The sequence below is a fragment of the Aspergillus sclerotioniger genome, assembly GCF_003184525.1.
Source record: "Aspergillus sclerotioniger CBS 115572 chromosome Unknown BO94scaffold_9, whole genome shotgun sequence".
In the NCBI taxonomy this organism is placed as follows: domain Eukaryota; kingdom Fungi; phylum Ascomycota; class Eurotiomycetes; order Eurotiales; family Aspergillaceae; genus Aspergillus; species Aspergillus sclerotioniger.
In genome coordinates, this window is record NW_020290999.1 from 164223 (window position 1) to 183461 (window position 19239).

The 19239-nt window shown below is 53.2% G+C and overlaps 7 protein-coding genes across 7 annotated transcripts; 1 reads left to right on the forward strand and 6 right to left on the reverse strand.

Moving 5' to 3' along the window:
• Positions 1-50: 50 nt before the first annotated feature.
• BO94DRAFT_573793 (nonribosomal peptide synthase) lies at positions 51-8025 on the reverse strand. Its single transcript, XM_025614985.1, has one exon. It carries the CDS (start codon positions 7652-7654, stop codon positions 80-82), a length of 7575 nt encoding a protein of 2524 aa, XP_025469068.1. The 5' UTR covers positions 7655-8025; the 3' UTR covers positions 51-79.
• Positions 8026-8262: 237 nt separating this feature from the next.
• BO94DRAFT_488879 (O-methyltransferase) lies at positions 8263-9457 on the reverse strand. Its single transcript, XM_025609077.1, has 5 exons — positions 9353-9457; positions 9093-9270; positions 8812-8995; positions 8590-8720; positions 8263-8485 (listed from the first exon to the last, which is right to left on the reverse strand). The coding sequence occupies exons 1-5, from the start codon at positions 9377-9379 to the stop codon at positions 8298-8300; spliced, it is 708 nt and encodes a 235-aa protein (XP_025469069.1). The 5' UTR covers positions 9380-9457; the 3' UTR covers positions 8263-8297.
• A 248-nt stretch (positions 9458-9705) lies between these two features.
• Positions 9706-11826, reverse strand: BO94DRAFT_462709 (amidase; the record flags this gene model as incomplete). Its single annotated transcript, XM_025607986.1, has 8 exons — positions 9706-9827; positions 9879-10308; positions 10362-10409; positions 10462-10749; positions 10810-10901; positions 10952-11090; positions 11201-11476; positions 11539-11826. The coding sequence occupies 8 exons, from the start codon at positions 11824-11826 to the stop codon at positions 9706-9708; spliced, it is 1683 nt and encodes a 560-aa protein (XP_025469070.1).
• An 89-nt stretch (positions 11827-11915) lies between these two features.
• On the reverse strand, positions 11916-13558 carry BO94DRAFT_533473 (MCT family MFS transporter). Its single transcript, XM_025611341.1, has 3 exons — positions 13274-13558; positions 12852-13225; positions 11916-12807 (listed from the first exon to the last, which is right to left on the reverse strand). The coding sequence occupies exons 1-3, from the start codon at positions 13486-13488 to the stop codon at positions 12059-12061; spliced, it is 1338 nt and encodes a 445-aa protein (XP_025469071.1). The 5' UTR covers positions 13489-13558; the 3' UTR covers positions 11916-12058.
• A 272-nt stretch (positions 13559-13830) lies between these two features.
• Positions 13831-14748, forward strand: BO94DRAFT_533475 (carboxymuconolactone decarboxylase family protein). Its single transcript, XM_025611342.1, has one exon. It carries the CDS (start codon positions 14096-14098, stop codon positions 14711-14713), a length of 618 nt encoding a protein of 205 aa, XP_025469072.1. The 5' UTR covers positions 13831-14095; the 3' UTR covers positions 14714-14748.
• A 22-nt stretch (positions 14749-14770) lies between these two features.
• Positions 14771-16429, reverse strand: BO94DRAFT_388494 (MDR family NADPH-dependent oxidoreductase). The gene has a single exon (XM_025607309.1). The coding sequence runs from the start codon at positions 15929-15931 to the stop codon at positions 14828-14830; it is 1104 nt and encodes a 367-aa protein (XP_025469073.1). The 5' UTR covers positions 15932-16429; the 3' UTR covers positions 14771-14827.
• A 518-nt stretch (positions 16430-16947) lies between these two features.
• On the reverse strand, positions 16948-18303 carry BO94DRAFT_573798 (NAD(P)-dependent alcohol dehydrogenase; the record flags this gene model as incomplete). Its single annotated transcript, XM_025614986.1, has 2 exons — positions 17942-18303; positions 16948-17908 (listed from the first exon to the last, which is right to left on the reverse strand). The coding sequence occupies exons 1-2, from the start codon at positions 18094-18096 to the stop codon at positions 16948-16950; spliced, it is 1116 nt and encodes a 371-aa protein (XP_025469074.1). The 5' UTR covers positions 18097-18303.
• Positions 18304-19239: the final 936 nt, after the last annotated feature.

Sequence of the window (19239 nt, forward strand, 5' to 3'; positions counted from 1 at the left end):
TTGCATATATTGGAAGAGGTGTGAATACTACTGGATTCATTTGACTGATCAGCTGACTGTTTGTATCTGTTGCTTTGCTTCACCGCACTCTTCCTCCCACGCTACTTGATTCCACACTTCCAAGAACCTCTCCGATCGTCCCCTTTCCCCCAATCTCACACATCTGCTCCACGGCTTCGAATATCCACTCTTCGATTCCCTTTACCTCGTCCAATCCAAAGTACCTCTCATCGTACATCACCTTGACCCGATGTCCTGAGACAGCCTTGGCAAACTCCACCACCAAAGCATACGGTTGAAACATCGTCACTTGGCTCTTCGGCAACACTACATAGTCCATTATCTGATCGCTGTCAGACTGAGGACGGGGTTCAAACGGCTGGAAAAGGAACATGACCTGATTACCGCCCTTCTCGTGATCCCATCGATCACGCCCCGCCACGCGATATATCTCCTCTAGCCCGACACAGCCGTTCCCGGACGCCTCCCAGAAGAGTTGTTGCGTTTGGGCGATGTAGTCAGAGACAGTGGTGTGAAGTGGAGATGTGATACGCAGCGGGAGGAAATTGGCGCAGGTGCCGTTGATGACCTGGGGGTTGGGGAGGCTGACGTTACGGCCGGCGAGGAGGTAATCATATGCGGATTCGATGCCCGTTAGGTTGTTGTTGGTGTTGGCGGCTGCAAGCCATAGCTGGAATGCGCTTTGGTATACAGTGGGAATGGTAACACCGCAGGTATTGGCCAGAGCGGACAGTCGGTCCTGCGATATCGGCACGGCGTCTGTGATTGCTTTCGAGATTTTGGGACTGGGGACAGATGGCCAGTGTCTGTCCGGGGAGGGAAGCATGGAGAGCCAGAATGGGAGGGTTCGTGCTTTGTTGGCGCGGAATTGGTGCATTGCGAAACGGTGAAAGGGCTCGCGATGGGGAGACTTCTCTCCGGAGAGAATGGCCGCGATGTGTTCGTCGAACAGACGGAGGGAGGTGCCGTCCCAGAGTCCGTGGTCCATCTTTACTACTACCTCCCTGATGCCGTCTGGGTAGCTGAGGATTGAATAGTGGACGAACGGCTCGCCGAATCTGAACCGTTTCTGCCAGATCTCGTCCACGACGTGTTGTCGCTCATCGCGGGTGCAGTCGATGAAGTGAAATACTGGGTCTGCGTGCCGTAGCACAGCTGCTACCCAGCCGTTTTCGGGGGTCTTGATAAAGGTTGACCGCAGGATGTCACTCTCGCGGGTGAGCTGGATAACGCCGGAGATCCAGTTGGATATGTTCTGGGTCTCTGGGAGTGGCCGGACCACCATCAACACCCAGAACTGTTCCTCGCGCGCCCCTTGCTCTAGGAACTCGGCTTGACCCGGAGGGACTGGGTACCAGTGGTCGACTTCCACTGCCGGGTTGGTGGATTTCCACTGCTGCAGTGCGGTCTCGGGGGCCTTGTACCTTGATATGTCGTCGATGTCGACTGCATTAGTCGTGGTGGGCTCTGCGGCTTCGGCCACCTCTCGAAGCGTCCGATGGTTGAGAACGTTCCCAACGCTGATGGCCCATCCGGATTGTCGGACCAGATTCACCATGTTGATGGCGGAGATGGAATCGCCACCCAGAGCAATGAATGTTGAATGTCTCCGCACGCTGCGTAGGTTCGTACGCAGGATGGAGGCCCATGCCGTGGCAATGGCAATTTCCTGCTCGGTCGACGGTGGCTCGCCCGCTTCCTCGCTGATCTGGACTTTCGGGGCGTTGACCAGATAACTCCGGAGGACGACGGGATCGAGGGCCTCAGCCTCGAGCTTCAAACGTTTTCGATCAACCTTCTGAGATACAAGACGGGGGAACCGGCGCATGGGGAACACATATCTCGGGAGCATGTAATAAGCCAACCCATGCAGTCCCTGCCAGATTTCTTGGAGTTCTTGTTGGCGAACCTCAGGGGCCTCAAAGCCATCATCATCACCAGGCTCGATGATCACACAGGCGGCCAGTTGCGAGACGCCGGACACATTCAGCACAAGAACAACCGATTGAACCGTTTTGTCGGAATTTTGAATGACCGCTTCAATTTCCCCAAGTTCAATGCGGTGACCGGCAACCTTAACCTGTTGGTCCACCCGGCCATGGTACTCAAGTTCTCCACCTGGAATCCACCGAACAAAGTCTCCTGTCTTGTACATAAGAGACGAGTCTGGAAGAATGCTCGTGACAAAGGCTTTGGCGGTCAAATCATCCCGTTTGGCATAACCCGCAGACACCTGCGGACCGGCAACGCATAGCTCGCCGATTTCACCATCTGGAACCGGGACATTGGTTTCAGGATTGACCACCACGGCAGCCACGGTCGCAAGAGGCGCACCGATGTTGCGATGATCCGTGGTGGGGGAGACGCGTTTGGTTGTGATGACCATGCTCGTCTCAGTGGGTCCGTATACGTTCAGCAGCGTCCTAGTAGGCGCCCACCTTGCAATCAAGGCATCCGTGAGAGGCTCTCCTCCGAGAATGAGGGTTTGAAGGGTGGGAACTTCTTCAGGTTGTAGGGTGTCGGCCACCGTCGGGGTGAGGATCGCACAGGTAGCGCCGACCTCTCGAATCATGCCAGTCAGATCAGACAGGAGACGATCAGGCGGCGCCATACAGAGACATCCACCCGAACTGAGAGTGTTGGCCAGGTCTTGGATGGAGGCATCAAACGCATAGTTGGCGAACTGCAAAGCTCTCCACTGCTCTTTTCCCCGGTGACGGCCTTCCGCCTGCATCATGCTGCCGACGGCTGCAGAGGCGGCAGCATGTGTGATTTGGACGCCTTTGGGCTCCCCGGTGCTCCCGGAGGTATAGATGATGTACGCCAGACTCTCGGGGCGGATATCCGTAGGAAGGGTGAGGCTGCCGTTGGTACTAGGATGAAGAAGACTGTCATATGTGACTACTTCACGTCCCTTGCCCTCGTACTGGTCAATGAAAGTATCATGGGTCAGAATCACAGCAGCATCGACATGTTGAATAATGAACTGGTTTCTTTCGATGGGATTCTCGACAGCCAGCGGCACATAAACAGCGCCAGCTTTCAAGATGGCGAGGAAGATGACCACAGCTTCAATGGACTTTTCCAGGAGCATCACTACTGTATCGCCAGTCTGAACACCGCGTGACCGAAGCTGGGATGCGACCCGAGCGGATGTGGCGTCAAGCTCTGCATACGAGACAGTTCGAGAAAGCTCCCATTGCAGAGCAATACGCTCTCCGTTTGACCGCGCCAGCTCCTCGAACCGATGATGGAGCAAATGTTCCTTGGAGCTATTTGTCGATGGAGCACAATCTTCATCCAGACGAATGCATTGGAAAGCCTCGTCCTCGTTCTTCTCCGTCCTCGGTGTCATCAGCAGGCTATCCGAGGCCGGGGACGATGATTCCGCGTCAATTCCCTCGGTTCTGGCTACCACGTCGGATACGCGAGTGTCTGGCTCAGTGAAAGAGCGGAAGATCTGTTGACACTTCTTCAAAATAGTAGTCGCATTCATATACCCCCCAGTGGACATCATCCGTATGTGGTTTGGGCTTACTGCGTCCATCTCCAGCGTGAGCAGGCCATTACTCGGAGCAAGGGGCACCGGAACGGACTTTATTTTCTGTTGGGTGCTGTTGTCTGCTGGCTGCGTGAGAATGTTCACCAGTGTATTGGGAGTCTTTGTGGTGAGTTCAGCCGCACGCAACATGTCATTGATACTCCAGTTCCCATGGCTCGAGACTTCCCAGATGTCTTTCTGCACCTTTTCAGCGAAATCCCGGAGGGTTACCTCCGAGTCAACCTCCACACGCATAATACCGGTTGTCAGCGTCGGTCCGGCCATTTTTTCGATGCCCGCGATGGGGACATCTCTGCCGGACAGACTGACTAGGAAGGTCACATCCTGGACGCCAACCGAGGAGGAGAGTGTAATCGCCCAGGCTGCATAGAGTAGCGAGGCGGGTCTGACGCCGATAAGCTTGCTCATCTCGTCAACGTTGAAGTTCAGGTCTACCGTTTCATACAGACCCGTGGCCCCAGGTGCGGGAGCGACTTCAGTCATTTCAGACTGGTGGAGATACTTTTTCCAGAAGCGCGCCATGTCGCTGACGTCTCTGCGCAGGAGGTACTGGATGAAGAGTTTGAACCTTGGTCTAATTGCCGCGGGCTGACCGTTCAGGATCTCAAGAACGTCGTGGAGGATGAAAGCCGATGACCAATGGTCGTAGAGAGCATGATGGATGGCGATAACGACTTGGTTTCCTTTGACGGCTGCGGCGCGTATGAGGGGTGTTGATTCGGTGAAAGTACCCTTGGATGTCCTGTCGGTCACGATAAAGTCGTCTGCACTCGTGGAGCTCGTTTCCCATGGTACAGACATTGACTTGTGGACGATCTGTAAGAATGAAGCCCCGTGGCCCCTGAATCTGGTTCGCAGAATCGGGGTGGCATTGACGACTTTCTGGAATGCGTCCTGGAATAATTGTACGCTGACCTCTCCAAGAGCGTATGCCTGATGGTACATGTAGTGTCCGCGTTCCAGCATCGAATCGACGATCAGGCCTGCCTGCAGGGGCGTCGCCGGGAGGATGTCTTCGATGTCGGACGAGTCAATTGAGACCCCCTCGGGCACCAGAGCAAAATTGTTGGGAACAGAGACAATCTCCTCTCGGCTATCAGCTGTGACCTGACCGGCCAGCTCGACGATTGTTCGGCCGCTGAGAAGAGCAGGCACCGCCAGCTTCAGCCCGATGTTTCGGGCGCGAGAAGATATCAAGATGGCATCCATCGAGGAGCCACCCATGGCGGTCAGACTGGTGGATGGCGTGAGTGTAACCAAACTCAGCTTGAGAACCTCGGCAAAGATCTCCCGAAGTCCGTCTGCTTCTTTTGACTGAACTCCCCAGGCGTCTGTCTCCAGCGCGCCAGATGTCCGGAGGAGCTCCTCCACGCTCATGGCCTCCACCTTTCTCTTCAGCACCGGGACGTCCACTTTGCCGTTGACGTTAAGCGGCAATTTCTCCATCGGCACCCAGTACGTAGGGCACATATACAACGGCAGCGCCTTCTGTAGCTGGGATCGCAGGTCGGCCAGCAAGGTGTTCCAGTCTTGCCCATCAACCGGGACAACCGTACCAACCAAGGCTTTTTTGTTCGCCAGGGCCGCCGGAACCACCCAGCACTCGCGCACCCCGGGATGCAGCTGCATGATGGAATTGGCTTCCCCAGGCTCGACTCGTTGGTCGTTGACCTTGATTTGGAAGTCAATACGCCCGATCATCTCCACGGATCCGTCCTCGTGCATCACGACCATGTCTCCAGTGCGATACAGACGACCCGGTCCGAACGGGTTTGGAATAAACGCTTCTGCTGTTTTCTCCGGGCGGTTGAGATAGTACCTGGCCAACTGATTTCCTCCGAGACACAGCTCACCAGGAACGAGCAACGGCGCCAGCTTGGTGGATCCAGGCATTAATACATACGCCCGCGTCGTGTCGGATGGCCGCCCGATATTTTGCGGGTTCTGGTCCGGCCGGATGACGTTTCTCCAGTTGAACTGGGTGTTTTCGCTCAGTCCGTAGGCATTCAGAAGCTCCAGACGGTGCACCCAGGCTGGGACCAGAGCGGGGTTGATTAACTCTCCTGCGACGGTCATCCGACGCAAACAGGGGACGGTGCCGGGCTTGATCAGCAAGGCCGTGGACGGGGTGACATCGATCGTGTTGATGCGCATTTGGTTGATGGTGTCACCGATGAACACCGTCAAGTTGCTTTTACTGGCAACACAGAGACAACCACCTTGTTTTAGCGTTGACCAGATGGACCGTTGTGCAGCGGAGAACACGGGGTTATGGAACAGTAGTTGGCGCAAGTCGGGGATATTGGGGAATGCGGCCAGCCCGCTGACTGCTGCTCGGTGTTCGAGAAGTACACCTTTTGGCTTTCCTGTTGATCCTGAAGTATAGATTACATACACCACATCGGTGGCTTCCTGAGGGATCAAAGGATTGCTGTCCTCGTACGCGGGGGCGTTCTCAATGAGTTCCTCGTATGTGATACTCCGCCGGGACAGTGTTCCCGCCAGGCCAGCATCAGTCACGACGAACTTGGCCGCAACATCATCCACGATGAACTGGTTGCGCTCGAGAGGGACATCAGGGTCCATGGTCACGTATGCTGCTCCGGCTTTGAGGATTGCCAGTAGCACAACGACCAAGCCGGCGGAGCGTCGCATGTTCACGGGGATGTAATCGCCCCGGCCGCAGGGTAGCTGGCGGGCTAGTTGGTTTGCAAGTCGGTTCAGCTGGTCATATGTGAGGGCTGGATCATTCTCGAACTGCAGAGCGGGCGCGTCCGGCGTCACAGTGACCTGGCGTTCAACAAGCCGATGCACGAGTCCGTCAACAGGGTCAGTCAGCGGCTCGGCCCATTGAATCAGCTGGCGCTTCTCAAGCTCGGAAATCATATTGAGGTCGCCAAGATGCTTGGAGGGATTCGAAGTGATATACTCCATCGCAGTCACAAAATGATCGAGCAGGATGGCAGCTTTGGCACTTGGTACTTGGGCTGCACCGAGGATTCGTATAGTCAGACCATCCTGAAGACTAATAGCCACGGTCACATGACGTTTCTGTGGATTGGGGGTGAACGTCTCCACCAGCGAAGGATCGAGAAAGAACAGTCCAGTCTGGACAGAGAGATTAGGGGCCTGCTGCATGATCTTGTCGTTGCCGATGAAGGCATGCTGTGCCGCCTCTCTTTCCGACTTGTCCACCGCAGTAACCCACTGCTCAATGGTACTGTCATCCCGAACCTGCAAACACAGAGGATAAACCTGGTCAAACGGACCAACCGCCGGATCTCCTTCACGCAGTGATGGCTCCCGTCCAGCCACCGTGAAAATGACCGCGTCCTGACTAGTATCCGTGTGCCATTTCAACACAACCGACCACGCACAATACATGACAGTCTGAACAGACACCCCAAGTCTATCAGCATACTCCACAACCTGCCCAAACCTCTCCTTCGAAATCTCCCTCGTCGCCGCGACCTCCTGCTCCCCTTCCAACAGAGAAAAAGTCCTCAACGGAGCCGTAGGCGCCCCACCGAGTACCTTTTTCCAATACTCACCCGCAGCCAACCCATCCCTCCCAGCCCCGAGACCATTCCTAATCACCAACCGATCTCTATTCGGCTCCATAAGGCCAGAAAGATAGAAAGCCAAAAAGTCCCGTCTCACCACATCCAGCGAGGTGAGATCCACCAACGCCTTCAGAATGGTGATATACACCTTGGGTTCTTTTTCCGTGCCCACGAGAAAACATCGCGCCGGACAGTTCCTCTCGTGGATTTCGGGGACCCCGAACCGAGAGTCTTCGGGGGTGCGCCAGACCGCTAGGGTTGACTCGGACTGGATTGCCATCCGAAGAACGGGGCGGAGAGCCGCCACCACACGCCAGGCATCACATACTCTGGCCACGGAGGGGAATTGGCTCTGGGTACTGGGGAGGGGAATTTCCAGACATATGTAGGTGGTGTCTGTGTCTGGGGGGTAGGATTGGCTGGTTGGGAGGGTTTCGTGAGGTGGAGTGGAGGGGATGTGTTTGGTTGGGGTGGTGATGGTGTGGGTTTGGATTGAGAGGGTGTTCATGTTGATTGTCAGATGAGTGTTTAAGGGAGAATGGACATAATGAGGGAGAGGAAGATGAAGAGGGAGGAAGAGAAAGATGAAGAAGGAACGGAGGAAGGGAGGAGGGGAGTGTCAGACATCCTTATATCCCCCTCCCTCCTGACCTCTGCTTACACCTACTTCCCGGAGGAACGTGGAAACGCAATCGACTAGCTGGGGGCAGCATCCAATGATGCTGTCTGCATGGGTTGGGATTATACGTGAATGTGACTGACCTGGGGCCGTGCCATGCCATGCCATGCCATGCCAGGTAACATTATAGAAATAGATTATAGAAGGATGCATCTTCGTCATGGGATGTCGATCTTTACTTTTAGAACCGAATACGAGCCATACTTGTTAAGATATTACTTGTTAAGATATTATTTTCAAATCTACCATTCATATTCAAACCCTAACTAACAACAATGACTACTCTACTTCAGCTACTACTCTCACCAAACCCTTTCATTGACACCGACACTTAACACTAAATACTCTCTACATACCCAACTTATCACCCATCCCTCTCCCTCCCTCCCAGCAACCCCCTCTCACTACACCAGCACCATCCCTCAAACCCCTGATACCCCCATCCCCTACCATCAAGAAAAAAAGAAATAACTTAATCCCTCCACTTCACAAAACTAACCCCATCAAACAACGGCAACAAAACCGTCGAGACCCTCTCATCCTCCAACAAAAACTTCGTGAAGTGATCCAACGCCACCCCATTCGCAGTCCAATACGGCCGAACCGCATTCGAAAGATGAGGGGCGAATTCTTGCCCCAGGGTGAGGCCCCTTGCAAACACTACCCACCCACACCAGAACCATTAGTGCCTTATCCTCAACGAGACAGATCTAGAAAAGAAGAAGTAGGGTATAGGATAGGGATAGGGGGTGGAGTGGGGGTACCATTATCCGCCAAAATAACCCCATCCTTCGAAAGCAACCTCTTATCCAGAATTTGCTTCACATAGTCTTCGTAGCCGTCTTTGTTGGCGTCTACGAAAATGAGGTCGAATTCGCCGGTCAGATTCTCAATCCTGTTTCCACAGCACAGCACAACCCAGTGTTAGTCAATCTGGTATTAGATTAGGGCAAAGAGGGAGAAGAAAAGAAATTGGGAAAACATACGACTCCCCCGCCGGCCCCTCCACCAAGCGAATCCGATCCGTCGCCTTGAACCGCTCAAAAGCAGCCTTAGCAGCCTTGATCATCTCGGAATTTATCTCAAGTGTCACGATCTCGGCCTTCGTCTTCTGGGTTCCCAAGTACCAGGCTAGAGCGGAGAAGCCGCTGTAGGTGCCTATCTCCAGCACTTTATTTTTATTTCTCTGTTAGTATGTCTATCTCTCTTTCTCTCTCTCTCTTCATATCAAGAAATGTAGGAATATGGAGGGGGGAGAGGGACATACCCCTCTTCGGCTTCCGATCCTCAGCTAACCAAATCATCCATTGTCCTTGCAGCTTCGAGGACATTTTATCCGCATCGCCGAATTTCTGGGTCGTTTGGACCCAGTGTGCGAGGAGGGTGTCGGGGGGGATGTCGGAGTGGGATTCGCAGTATTGGCTTGCGCGGTCGGCGAGGTCGGGCTGTTTTTTTTTAAAAAATTTCACTTTCTGTTAGTTGAGAGGGTTTGGGGTGGGGTTTTGGGGAGGGGGGGAGGGGACGGACAGAGAAGGGCAGGATGCTGGAGAGCATGGTTGCGGTTGTTGTTTGTGGATTTGGTATTGGGTTGGTTGGTTTGGTTTGGTTGTTTGGGAGCTGGAGTTGTGGTTGTGGGTGGTGATGGTTGATGGATGGGGTGGGATTTTTGGGGGTTATATAGTTCTTCTTGTGGGTTGGAGTATAGTACTTGGATAAAATCATTCATGGTACTTGTTACGACAGGGTGGTGTGGATTGCAGGATCATTCAAGCAGGGAATCCATTCCTATCCTATTCACAACGGGCCAAGCGGAAACGAGGCTATACGCATCCTCCCATTCCATGCAATGCAATGAATGCAATGTAACCTTGTCAGCTTGCTCAGCTCACCTTCTGCAAACATTCAGCCACGAGACGCCCCCCCGCCAACACCCTCTCCTCCTCCAATCTCCGTCCCACGACCTGCACTCCCACCGGAACATTATGAAACACGTTCTTGTCATCTGCACGTCGTCAGCATGGTCCGAGGCCAGGAACGGAACGTGTCCACGTACACTGCATCCAGATCTGTCGATCGAAATCGTTAAAGAACTCGTCCCGATGATGCCATTCATCCTGACTAGCCTGGACACGCGTAGCTGGGACATCCACGGCCGGTAAGTCCAGAATGCTCACTACTCCCGTGTATCCCGGATACAGAGCCTGGCCGGGACGGAAGGATGCAGTGGGTGCGGTAGGCATCAGGATGAAGTCGACGGGTTGGCCGGTGCGTGTCAACTCCGCGGTACTCTTCCAGTAGCGGAGATATGAGGTCTGGAAGTCGTTGCGACGGGTGGAGATCTGCCATGTCTCGTGCAGGGATTTCATTGGGAGATGGCCTGGTTTGGAGCCGTATACGGCTGCGATCTGGGGGATTGGGTCCTCGCCGCTGGCTTGCAGTGCGGTGTGGATGTCACGGCCGCCGTCAGATGTGAAGATGTTCCACTATGTTACGGTATGTTAGGGTTAGCCATTGGAGCATGGTGTAGTGGACGTACCAGAATATCAAAAGCCTCGGCGTGGTTCGGTGGCGACCATTCAATTACCTGTAATACATTAGCAGGGTTACGGTTACTCTGTGGAATCAAGATAGATTACTTCGTGTCCCCAAGCCTGAAGGGCCTGTACAACCTCCTCGATTGCGCGAGCCACCGGAGGATGAGGTTGAACGACGCCATCACATCGCAGCACCCCGAATGTCAACCGCTGGTTGGCTCCTCGAGCCAATGTGTCGTCGAATTTAGCCTGTGTCCAGGGAATGGGGGCCACTTTGGGATCGTCTTCCCACGGAGACCGAGACAGCAGACTACGCGTCATGAAGGCGAGATCATCGACGTCGTGACCCATGATGCCAATGACGGAGTTGTTGAGATCCTGACCTTCCATCTATAGACATTGTGTTAGACTTAGGGCTGACGTGAGATGGGATCCCCGTGAGGAACGCACGCTATTGGCCACGCGGAGGTATGAAAGTCTTCCATGGGAGGGCTTAAGTCCATACAAGCCTTGCGCACTGCATGGCAGACGGACCGAAGCCGCTGGAGTCCGACGGTTAGTTCATTTCTGCTGAGGGGGTGGAGACACTGACAAAAGTCAGAGCCGAGGCCAATGACGCTGCCTCGCATGGCCAAAAGGGCTGCTTCGCCGCCCGAGGATCCCGCTGACGAGAGCAATCGATTAAAGGGATTGACAGTGTAGCCAATAATGTTGTTGTTTGTCTCCATGGCCTGAGGAAAGATCAGCAAGGGGAATCCTTCAGGAAAAGCCACGAACGTGGGGTATGCGGGGTTTTCCACCTCCGATGAGAGGGGATGAAGGAACAGGATCAATCACGCACCATCAAACTAGTCGGCACATTCGTCTTAGCGTACAGCACGGCCCCCATGGCCTTGAGATGCTGGACAATCAGGGACTCGGAGGTTTCGGTGTCCCTCTGGCCCAGCCACGACACATAACCCAAGCTGGTTTCGACTCCATCGACGCGGAATTGATCCTTCAGGCTGACAGGGAGGCCGTGAAGCGGGCCAACAGGGCCGTGCGAGGCCAGATGTCGATCCAATTCCTCCGCCCGACGGATGGCGTCGTCGAAAAACACCTCGGACAGACAGTTGGTCTTGATTAGGCAGGTTAGCTGTAATCTGCCATGGAATCTGGCCCCTGATGGTGCAATCTTACCAGCTGATGGGCCATCGCAGCCCGCTTACAGAACGCCACAACCGCCTGTTTGGCGGAAATCTGCCCGTCGGCGATCCGTTCCGTCAGCTCCGTCGCTGTTAGACCCTCCGTCAGGTGAAGCTCGGTGTCGTCCAGGTATCCCCGGGCGTATTCTCGTGCGTCTTGCAGTTCCTCTGCCGGTGGGGGTCGAAAGTTGTTGTCGGCGGGTAGGAAAGGACGAATACGGGCTTGGATTTCGTCCCGCTTGCGATGGCCCACAGTTTGCCAGTCGGTGGGGGATGCATTCATGGCGTCGGAAGTCATAGTGAAACGTGAATTTGCAGGTATGATACTCGGGAAGAAACGGATAGAAGGCCTGAAATTGAATGGATATGGCACTCGGTTGCTTTTAGGGTTTAAATATTCTAGCTTGGCAGTGGTTGAACATGACAACTATGCTTATGGTGCCCTGTAGCCAATCCTAGTGTAATCATAGGCTAGGTTCTAGCTACATCGGACCCCGAGGGTCTCATACACCTGGCTAGGCCTTGACCATCACCTTGGTTCCCACCTTGGTCAGTCGGGCCAATAACACCAGAATGGCCGCGATGATGACGCAGGCACCACACCATGCCTGCAATGCCACCCACCCGTGGTCCAGCAGAGCGCCCCCAATCGGGGTCCCAATCAGCAGTCCAATCGCTGCGAGCACAAAGCTCATCCCCATTCGGACCCCCACTACCCCCAGACTGGGAGACAACGTCACAATCGTCGTGGGAGGGAGAGACACAAAGGTCCCGGAGAAGAATCCGTACAGAATACAGAACACAATCATGCCCCCGGTATTATGAATGCCAATCCAGACAAAGGCCAAAACACCCGCAATCGTCGACGTGGGGAGTAGCATGTTCAGAGGGCCCGTTTTGTCCGCAAAGAAGTTGGGCACAATCCGTCCAAACACACTGGCCGCGTTGGTGATGGATAGAAGATAGAAGGCGAGGTTTTCGCCCATGATCTTGGTGTCCATCGCGTACGACTGTACATAGAAGAAGGGGAGATACATTCCCATGAAACCGAAGAAGGTAGCAAGTGAGAACAAAACAAAAGGTGGTTCGCGCCAGGCTTCGGCTTCAAACATCCTGCGCCGGCTGGACGGCTTGACCCGCATACGCATCCCGGCGTTGGGAATAATGAGCGTGGCCAGCATGATAAAAGCAATGACGCGAGTGGCCCAGCCAAAGCCAATACTAGGCTGCAATTTACGGAACACGATGGGGTAGATGACTCCGCCTGGAGATGTTAGCTTCATCCAAAGGGTGCACACTGCTCCTTACCTAAACTGCTGCCACTGGCGGCAATGCCCTGGGCCAATGCCTTCTTGGTTGAAAAGTAAGTGGGCAAGATGGCCACGCTCGGGACGAACAAGCAGCCCGAACCGAGGCCAACCACGATGCCTTGGGCGAGCATGACCTCCCAGTACTCATGGCAGATGGAAGTCATCATCATACCAAAGACAACCAGAATGGACCCAACGCCGATCAACACCCGGAAGTAGCCATAATCATACAACGGACCGGTGACGACTCCAATGAATACGAGGAGAAAGGCCTGGATCGAACCCACCCAGGAAATGTCCATTGCAGATCGAGTCTTCAACAGGTTCTGCTCATAATACGTCTGATACACGCCAAAGGTATTGACGATACCCCTAGAAGCGTCAGCTCACATGCTCCACATCAGGCATCTAAAATCTCACCAGCAGTTGAAGAAGAGGAAAAACGATCCCATGACCTGGTACCAGGCCAGGAAACCTCCATTGGGAATGTCCGATGGGCCTGGGGCTTTGGCTGGGGCAGGGGTTGGTGTGGGATCAACCTTCTCGCTCAATTGTGGAATGCCTTCCGTAGATTGGAGCGTTTCAGGAAGGGCTTGTTTCGTCTTACCGGCAGAGGAGGAGGACCGGTCTGACATGGTGGTGGCCGCTGATGATCTGAAGAATTTGGAGAAGGCGGCAAAGTAAGAAGGGTGCAATGACCATGCATCTCTTCAGAGCTCACGATGGTCGTATTAGTAGGCGAGGGAGAGAGAATGGCGATTACAAATCCAACATCTAAATTAACGACGATCTTTGTTGCTTCTTTGGACAATATTGCCGAATCCCGGGGCCCCAAAGGATCGGGCAGACTCAAGCCTTGTGAACCGGCCAATCGGGAGCTGTTGAGGCTGCGTTAGTGCAAAGGCCAGACGGCAGACGCCGTTCTCTCCATTGGGCACAGCAGCTGATGGCCTGTTCTGCAACGTCGTGGCCAACAACCCCTGTCAGTTGCGTGCTCACTAGTAGATGCTGGGTTGCATCGCTTCATCCCCTAATATCCCGTGTCCGCACTTTGCCCCGATGGATTCAACCCTCAGGGGTCTGCATCCTTGAGCAATTGATTAAAAATCAACTCCAAGCAATTTGCTTCCTTTGTGGGCAATGATGGCTACCGACAATTTTCGAAAAAGGCCGACGCTGCCACATTTCCTCGACAGATCTCTCACATCCTAGCTTAGTACACACAGCAACAAGTCTTCCACCATGTCATCCCAGTCGTGGTTTATTCCTCCCTTCAATCCCGAGACGGCAGATCCAGCCGTCGCGCAGGCGATGGCCCTGCTGCCTGTGGAGCGAAACCTACCCAAGGTGCTTGCCAACAGCGCCACCTTTTTCCAGCCGTTCATGCAATTGACGGCAGCATCATGGGCACCAACTCGCACAATTCGTTCCTCCGAATGGCAGGTCGTCGTCCTGCGAACGGCCAGCATTCTGGAAAGCGATTATGAATGGCAGGTCAACGAACCCGTGGCACGATTGTTCGGGTTCGATGATGATGCGCTCGCCAAACTTCGCGAAGGCGATCTCTCCGACAAGACCATCTTCAGCGACCGACACCGACTGGTGGCCCAGATGACCGCCGAGCTAGTGACCCAGCATCGCCTTTCCCCAGAAACGGCGCAGGCTAGCAATGCGGTCCTTGGGCCGGAAGGAACAGTGGAGGTGATTGTGATCCACAGTGTGTACGCGCTAATCGCCAATCTGTCGCGGTCGGCGGGCCTGGTGGATGACCCGCCCGTGGCTGGCCTGGATGCTATCCTGCGGAAATACAATGCGGCTGCGATTGAGAAAGAGAATGAACAGCGGGCTAGAGATGAGTGAGGGTACAAACTAGGGTTTTCTCCGATTTGGTGTCATGTAAATAACTGCGGATGATGAAGGAGAGGAAGTGTCTGAGTTAAGTGTCTCTGTCTACACAAGCTTTCTACCATCAAACTATTCAAACCAGTCAAACTCCCAGACCAGCTTGGCGTGTCCCACCGCCCGATCCTCGGCCCGCCGCACTCCATCTTGATCTGCATCTCCCCAGCCCACCAGCTGAACCGATGGCATCCTCAACCGCTTCTGCACTACCAGCCCGGCTAACCAAACCACCAGATCCCGGGTTTCCTCCTCCGTCCGTTGGGCGAGGTAGGTTGACCCTCGAAACGCACGCAGCGTGATTTGATTCCAGAACAGAACACGACTGGTCAACCCCATCGATGCCGCTGGACCCCCTCCTCCCAGGGTGCCGTAATTCACCAAGGTACCACCAGAAGCCAGCGTCGCAGCAAGTCTCTCAGCAGATGCCCCAAATACGGCATCCAAGGCGAGCACGATACGTTTGCCCTGAAGCCCCGCGGCACTTTCTTCGAGTTCGGACTCGGTGAGGACCGTATGAGCACCGTAGCGTTTGAGCTCGTCGACAGCCGCTTGATTAGAAGCTGGGTCTGGCCGATCACGAATGACACAGATGGAGTGAATGCCACGGAGAGTAGCCAGCTGGACTACGGCGGATGCAATCGCCCCCGTAGCAGCGTTCAGGATGATCCAGTCCCCGGGTTTCAGAGATTCTCGGCTATGTTCCAGCAAGAGGTAAGCCGTAACGAAGACCGTACGGAGGATGCTAAAGGCGAGAACATTCGATCGGGAGGGGATGTCAGAGAATGACAGTCCAGATGTCAGATTCAGGAGGCTGGAAGCCGGTACGTTGGCGTGGCTACGCCATGTTCCCAACCCTAGACCGGCGGGGATGACAAGGTCCCCTTCACGAAAGGCGGACGGGGATATACCCTCCCCGATGGCGACGACTCGGGCCACGCCATCGTATCCAGGGACATATGATGGGTTTGGTGTGCCGGGGACGGTATGGAGTGGTTTGACGGGGTATTTGCCCGAGACAACCAGAAGGTCGAGCGGATTGATGGGGGCGTAGAGGAAGGCGATCTGGACTTCCCCGGGGCCTGATTTTTCGAGGTGGAACTTGGTGAGGGTCAGTCCGGTCGACGGGGGAGTCGAGGGGGTGGTGAAGGACAATGCTGATGCTGAGGGGTGGGCCATGATCAGGTCTGAAGGATGACTTGATGATGGAAAGCATAAGCACCGGGGTTGATCACCCTATATATAAGCCACCTGACTTGGAGCTCTGGGCCGAGTATTTGGCTGACATCTACATAGTGAGATGAGTCCTCTGGGAGACAGCGGTTGTCAGCGAGGATTGCCTGGCATTTCCTATTGTTTCACTACATATTCTGGATTCTTTCAGCCATATTGATCGTTCTAGTAATGATTCTAGTCAGTAAACTAACTTTGCATGGAATAGCCAACCGGAAAGATCTCATCTCAAAAGACCAGAAGACGATAATGAAGCCATCCGATCTACTTCCAGTGTGTACAGTTAGTAATAGACAATAGCACGGGGCATTTATTCAGCAGGTATACACCGACCTAGTGAAACAAATCTTCCCCTTCAAAAAAGAAGTACCTACTACCCCACTCTGAATCATCCACAGTCAGCTACATACTCGTACTTCGTACTATGTATGTATTTGATAAATCACCCACTAAAGTGGAGGGATCCACCCACCATGCAACACAGTCTTAGTCTCTCATTTTATATACTAAATGGGGTTCGGAAAAGTGGTTCCGGGATCACGGCTAAATTGATGTCGATGATGTGTTGGGGAAATTACACATCACAACCTCGGGGTTTTACGTACTTAATTTGTTTATATCTCCGAGGGTACTGCGTACATGTGATATGAGAGTAAGCTGGTTTTTTTCTGTGTGTGTGATGGCTGATCCTTTTCTCTCATCCTTGAGTTTTCAATGCTGATCAGTGGTAGAAATGTAAGTAGCAGTGCGGGCGGACCTGGCCATTAAGGTTTATCCATGTGCGTAACGATGGGGTGGTGCTGTGGCACTTTGTAGTAGTGTGAGCTGCAGTAACAACTCAATGAGATTTAAGGGAATTTCTTTGGTTATGTCTGACTATACAATTTATCCAGTGATACATAATATTGACTTTAGGACAGCTGAACTAGTCAATTCGATTGACTATGATATAATGCATGGTCTCATTCATCTGGCCCCCGGATCAACACTTTGATGGAGCCACTATTCGGGTCCGAGGCCGTCTCAAATGCCTTGGGCGCGTCCTTGAAGGCAAACTCGTGTGTAATCAGTCTGCTCAAATCAATCATCCCGCTTGACATGACCCGGACAGCTCGTGGCCACATGTTGACATATCGCTGTTGAAACTGCAGGTCAATTTCCCGCTCGCTCAAACGCATGAATGGAAACTGTAGCTGGTTTTTGCCGACTCCAACAACAAACACTTTACCGCCGAACTTGACGCTTTGAATGGCGCCTGCGATTGAACTCTGAATTCCGGTACATTCCAGGGCAATCGCTGGCTCAGAATCCGCCCCGCCCATCAACTCCACCACGCGAGCTGCAAATTGCTTCTCGTCCTCGTCGGACTGAACCTGCAGTGTCCGAACAGTGGGAACGAACTTCTGTGCAAATTCCAGTCGAGCCGGGTTGATATCACTGATAACAATGGGATATGCTCCAGCAGCCCGACAGCAATCGAGCATCACCAGTCCAATCGGCCCCGCCCCACATATCAAGACCGGATCGCCAATTTTGACCCCCGACCGAGTGACAGAAGTGAGGGCAACACTGAGCGGCTCCAACAATGCACCTTGTTGATATGTGAGAGATCCGATCTTGTGACACCATACAGCTGGATGATTCACATAAGTCCGCAACAGACCATGAGAAGGCGGGCTTGAGCGAAACAGCAGGTTCTTGCATCCATTGTACCGCCCTGAGATACATGGTTCGCATTCCTTGCACACTATATGGGGTTCAATGGCAACGCGGTCTCCAATTGCAAGACTGGTGACGGAAGGGTGGATGTTCACGATGACGCCCGCAGATTCGTGCCCTAAAATATGGGCATCCTTGACTACCCATGGGCCAATACCGCCGTGCTTCCAGAAATGCACATCGGAGCTGATCGTGGATATTAGCCTAGCAATGAGTAAGTAGGAGTAAACAACTCACCCACAAATCCCACTGTATTTGATAGCTACTGTGACCTCTCCCTCCTGTAGGCTCGAACCATCGACCACATGCTCAAGCGTTGGCTCTGCGTCTGCTATATAGAGATTATGGGCCGGGTCGATATAGACTCCTTGGTTCGGTAGTTTCAGGTTCATTTTCTCGGGCACTGTTGCCGTTATAGCTTGTCGAGGATACAATGAGACTCAATGCCCACGGCTGGTAGCTTCAGCACCATTCCATCGGGGGATCATAGAATTATATGTATCACGAGCCACAAGAATATGCATACAATCTCCAACACGATAGGAAATATAGGCGAGGTATGCTATCTTATTCAATTAGGAACAACAGGCGGATAAGAGAATGCGGGGTTGACTTAGCATGGGGTAGCTGCAGTTCGCAAAATTTGCCTTGTCGGGCAGCCTACCCCGCAACTGGACCAAGTACATCTCTACTGCGGTAATAGGCATTCCTAGTCACATCTAATTTGTATTTGACGATGTAAAATATCATTGGGGTTTATTATCCCGTGGGAAGAGGCCCGATCCTACATGGTTGTATAGTCGAACAAATATATATATGTAGCCATATCAGACGGTTTAGTACTACTAACATACGAGGTTTCCGATTTCACTAAATTTGCAGACGAAGTATAGAATCACTATGAATCTTGAGCTAGGCAACCTTGTCTCTCTTATTTGGATAGCCCATGTAATAGCGACACCCTTTGCATCCTCATTACCTAGACCTAGATGGCGATATAGAAAGGTTGCTACAACTGTAGCCGTTGAGATCGCCCCTCCACACTTGAACGACCATGATAAAATTCCAAGACAAGCCGAGATACCAAGATCTGGAGGCAATTCGTACGGTCGCATCTCATAGCACACCTGGCAATGCATGCATGCATGCAGGCAAGCAGTTATCATATGGAGTAGTAACCTGGATATCCCTGCAATCCACAAGTTATAGACATGCTGAGTGATATTTCTCATAACATTGGGTGTCATGTACCACTAAGTCGGTCGCTAAGTTTTGGAGGGCATCGACGCTGCTAACAACTGAGTCTTGCATCTGTGTGAGCACTAGATGTATTCTGGACAGTGCACAGTGTTGGAATAACGGAGGTAAAATGCGTTTTATCACCCTGATTCCTATGTCCATCAAAATATATGTGCCAGCAATCAGATAATATCGTCTCTCATTGACCGATTCGATTCAAGTCCTCTGGATAAGGCGGTTCAAAGTGCAACACTGCGTTTGAAACACTGACGGAAGTGCGAGTGGAGCGCTGCATG

Bases quoted from the DNA above. Each gene is read 5' to 3' on its own strand.
- BO94DRAFT_488879 (XM_025609077.1), bottom strand. From the start codon at position 9,379: ATGCTCTCCAGCATCCTGCCCTTCTCT. The intron at 8,996-9,092 runs GTATGTCCCTCT...ATAAAAATAAAG, and splicing joins GGATCGGAAGCCGAAGAGGG to TGCTGGAGATAGGCACCTAC. The intron at 8,486-8,589 runs GTACCCCCACTC...GTGGGTGGGTAG, and splicing joins GGTTATTTTGGCGGATAATG to TGTTTGCAAGGGGCCTCACC.
- BO94DRAFT_533475 (XM_025611342.1), top strand. From the start codon at position 14,096: ATGTCATCCCAGTCGTGGTTTATTCCTCCCTTCAATCCCGAGACGGCA.
- BO94DRAFT_533473 (XM_025611341.1), bottom strand. From the start codon at position 13,488: ATGTCAGACCGGTCCTCCTCCTCTGCCGGTAAGACGAAACAAGCCCTT. The intron at 13,226-13,273 runs GTGAGATTTTAG...TGACGCTTCTAG, and splicing joins TTCCTCTTCTTCAACTGCTG to GGGTATCGTCAATACCTTTG. The intron at 12,808-12,851 runs GTAAGGAGCAGT...TAACATCTCCAG, and splicing joins CGCCAGTGGCAGCAGTTTAG to GCGGAGTCATCTACCCCATC.
- BO94DRAFT_388494 (XM_025607309.1), bottom strand. From the start codon at position 15,931: ATGGCCCACCCCTCAGCATCAGCATTGTCCTTCACCACCCCCTCGACT.
- BO94DRAFT_573793 (XM_025614985.1), bottom strand. From the start codon at position 7,654: ATGAACACCCTCTCAATCCAAACCCACACCATCACCACCCCAACCAAA.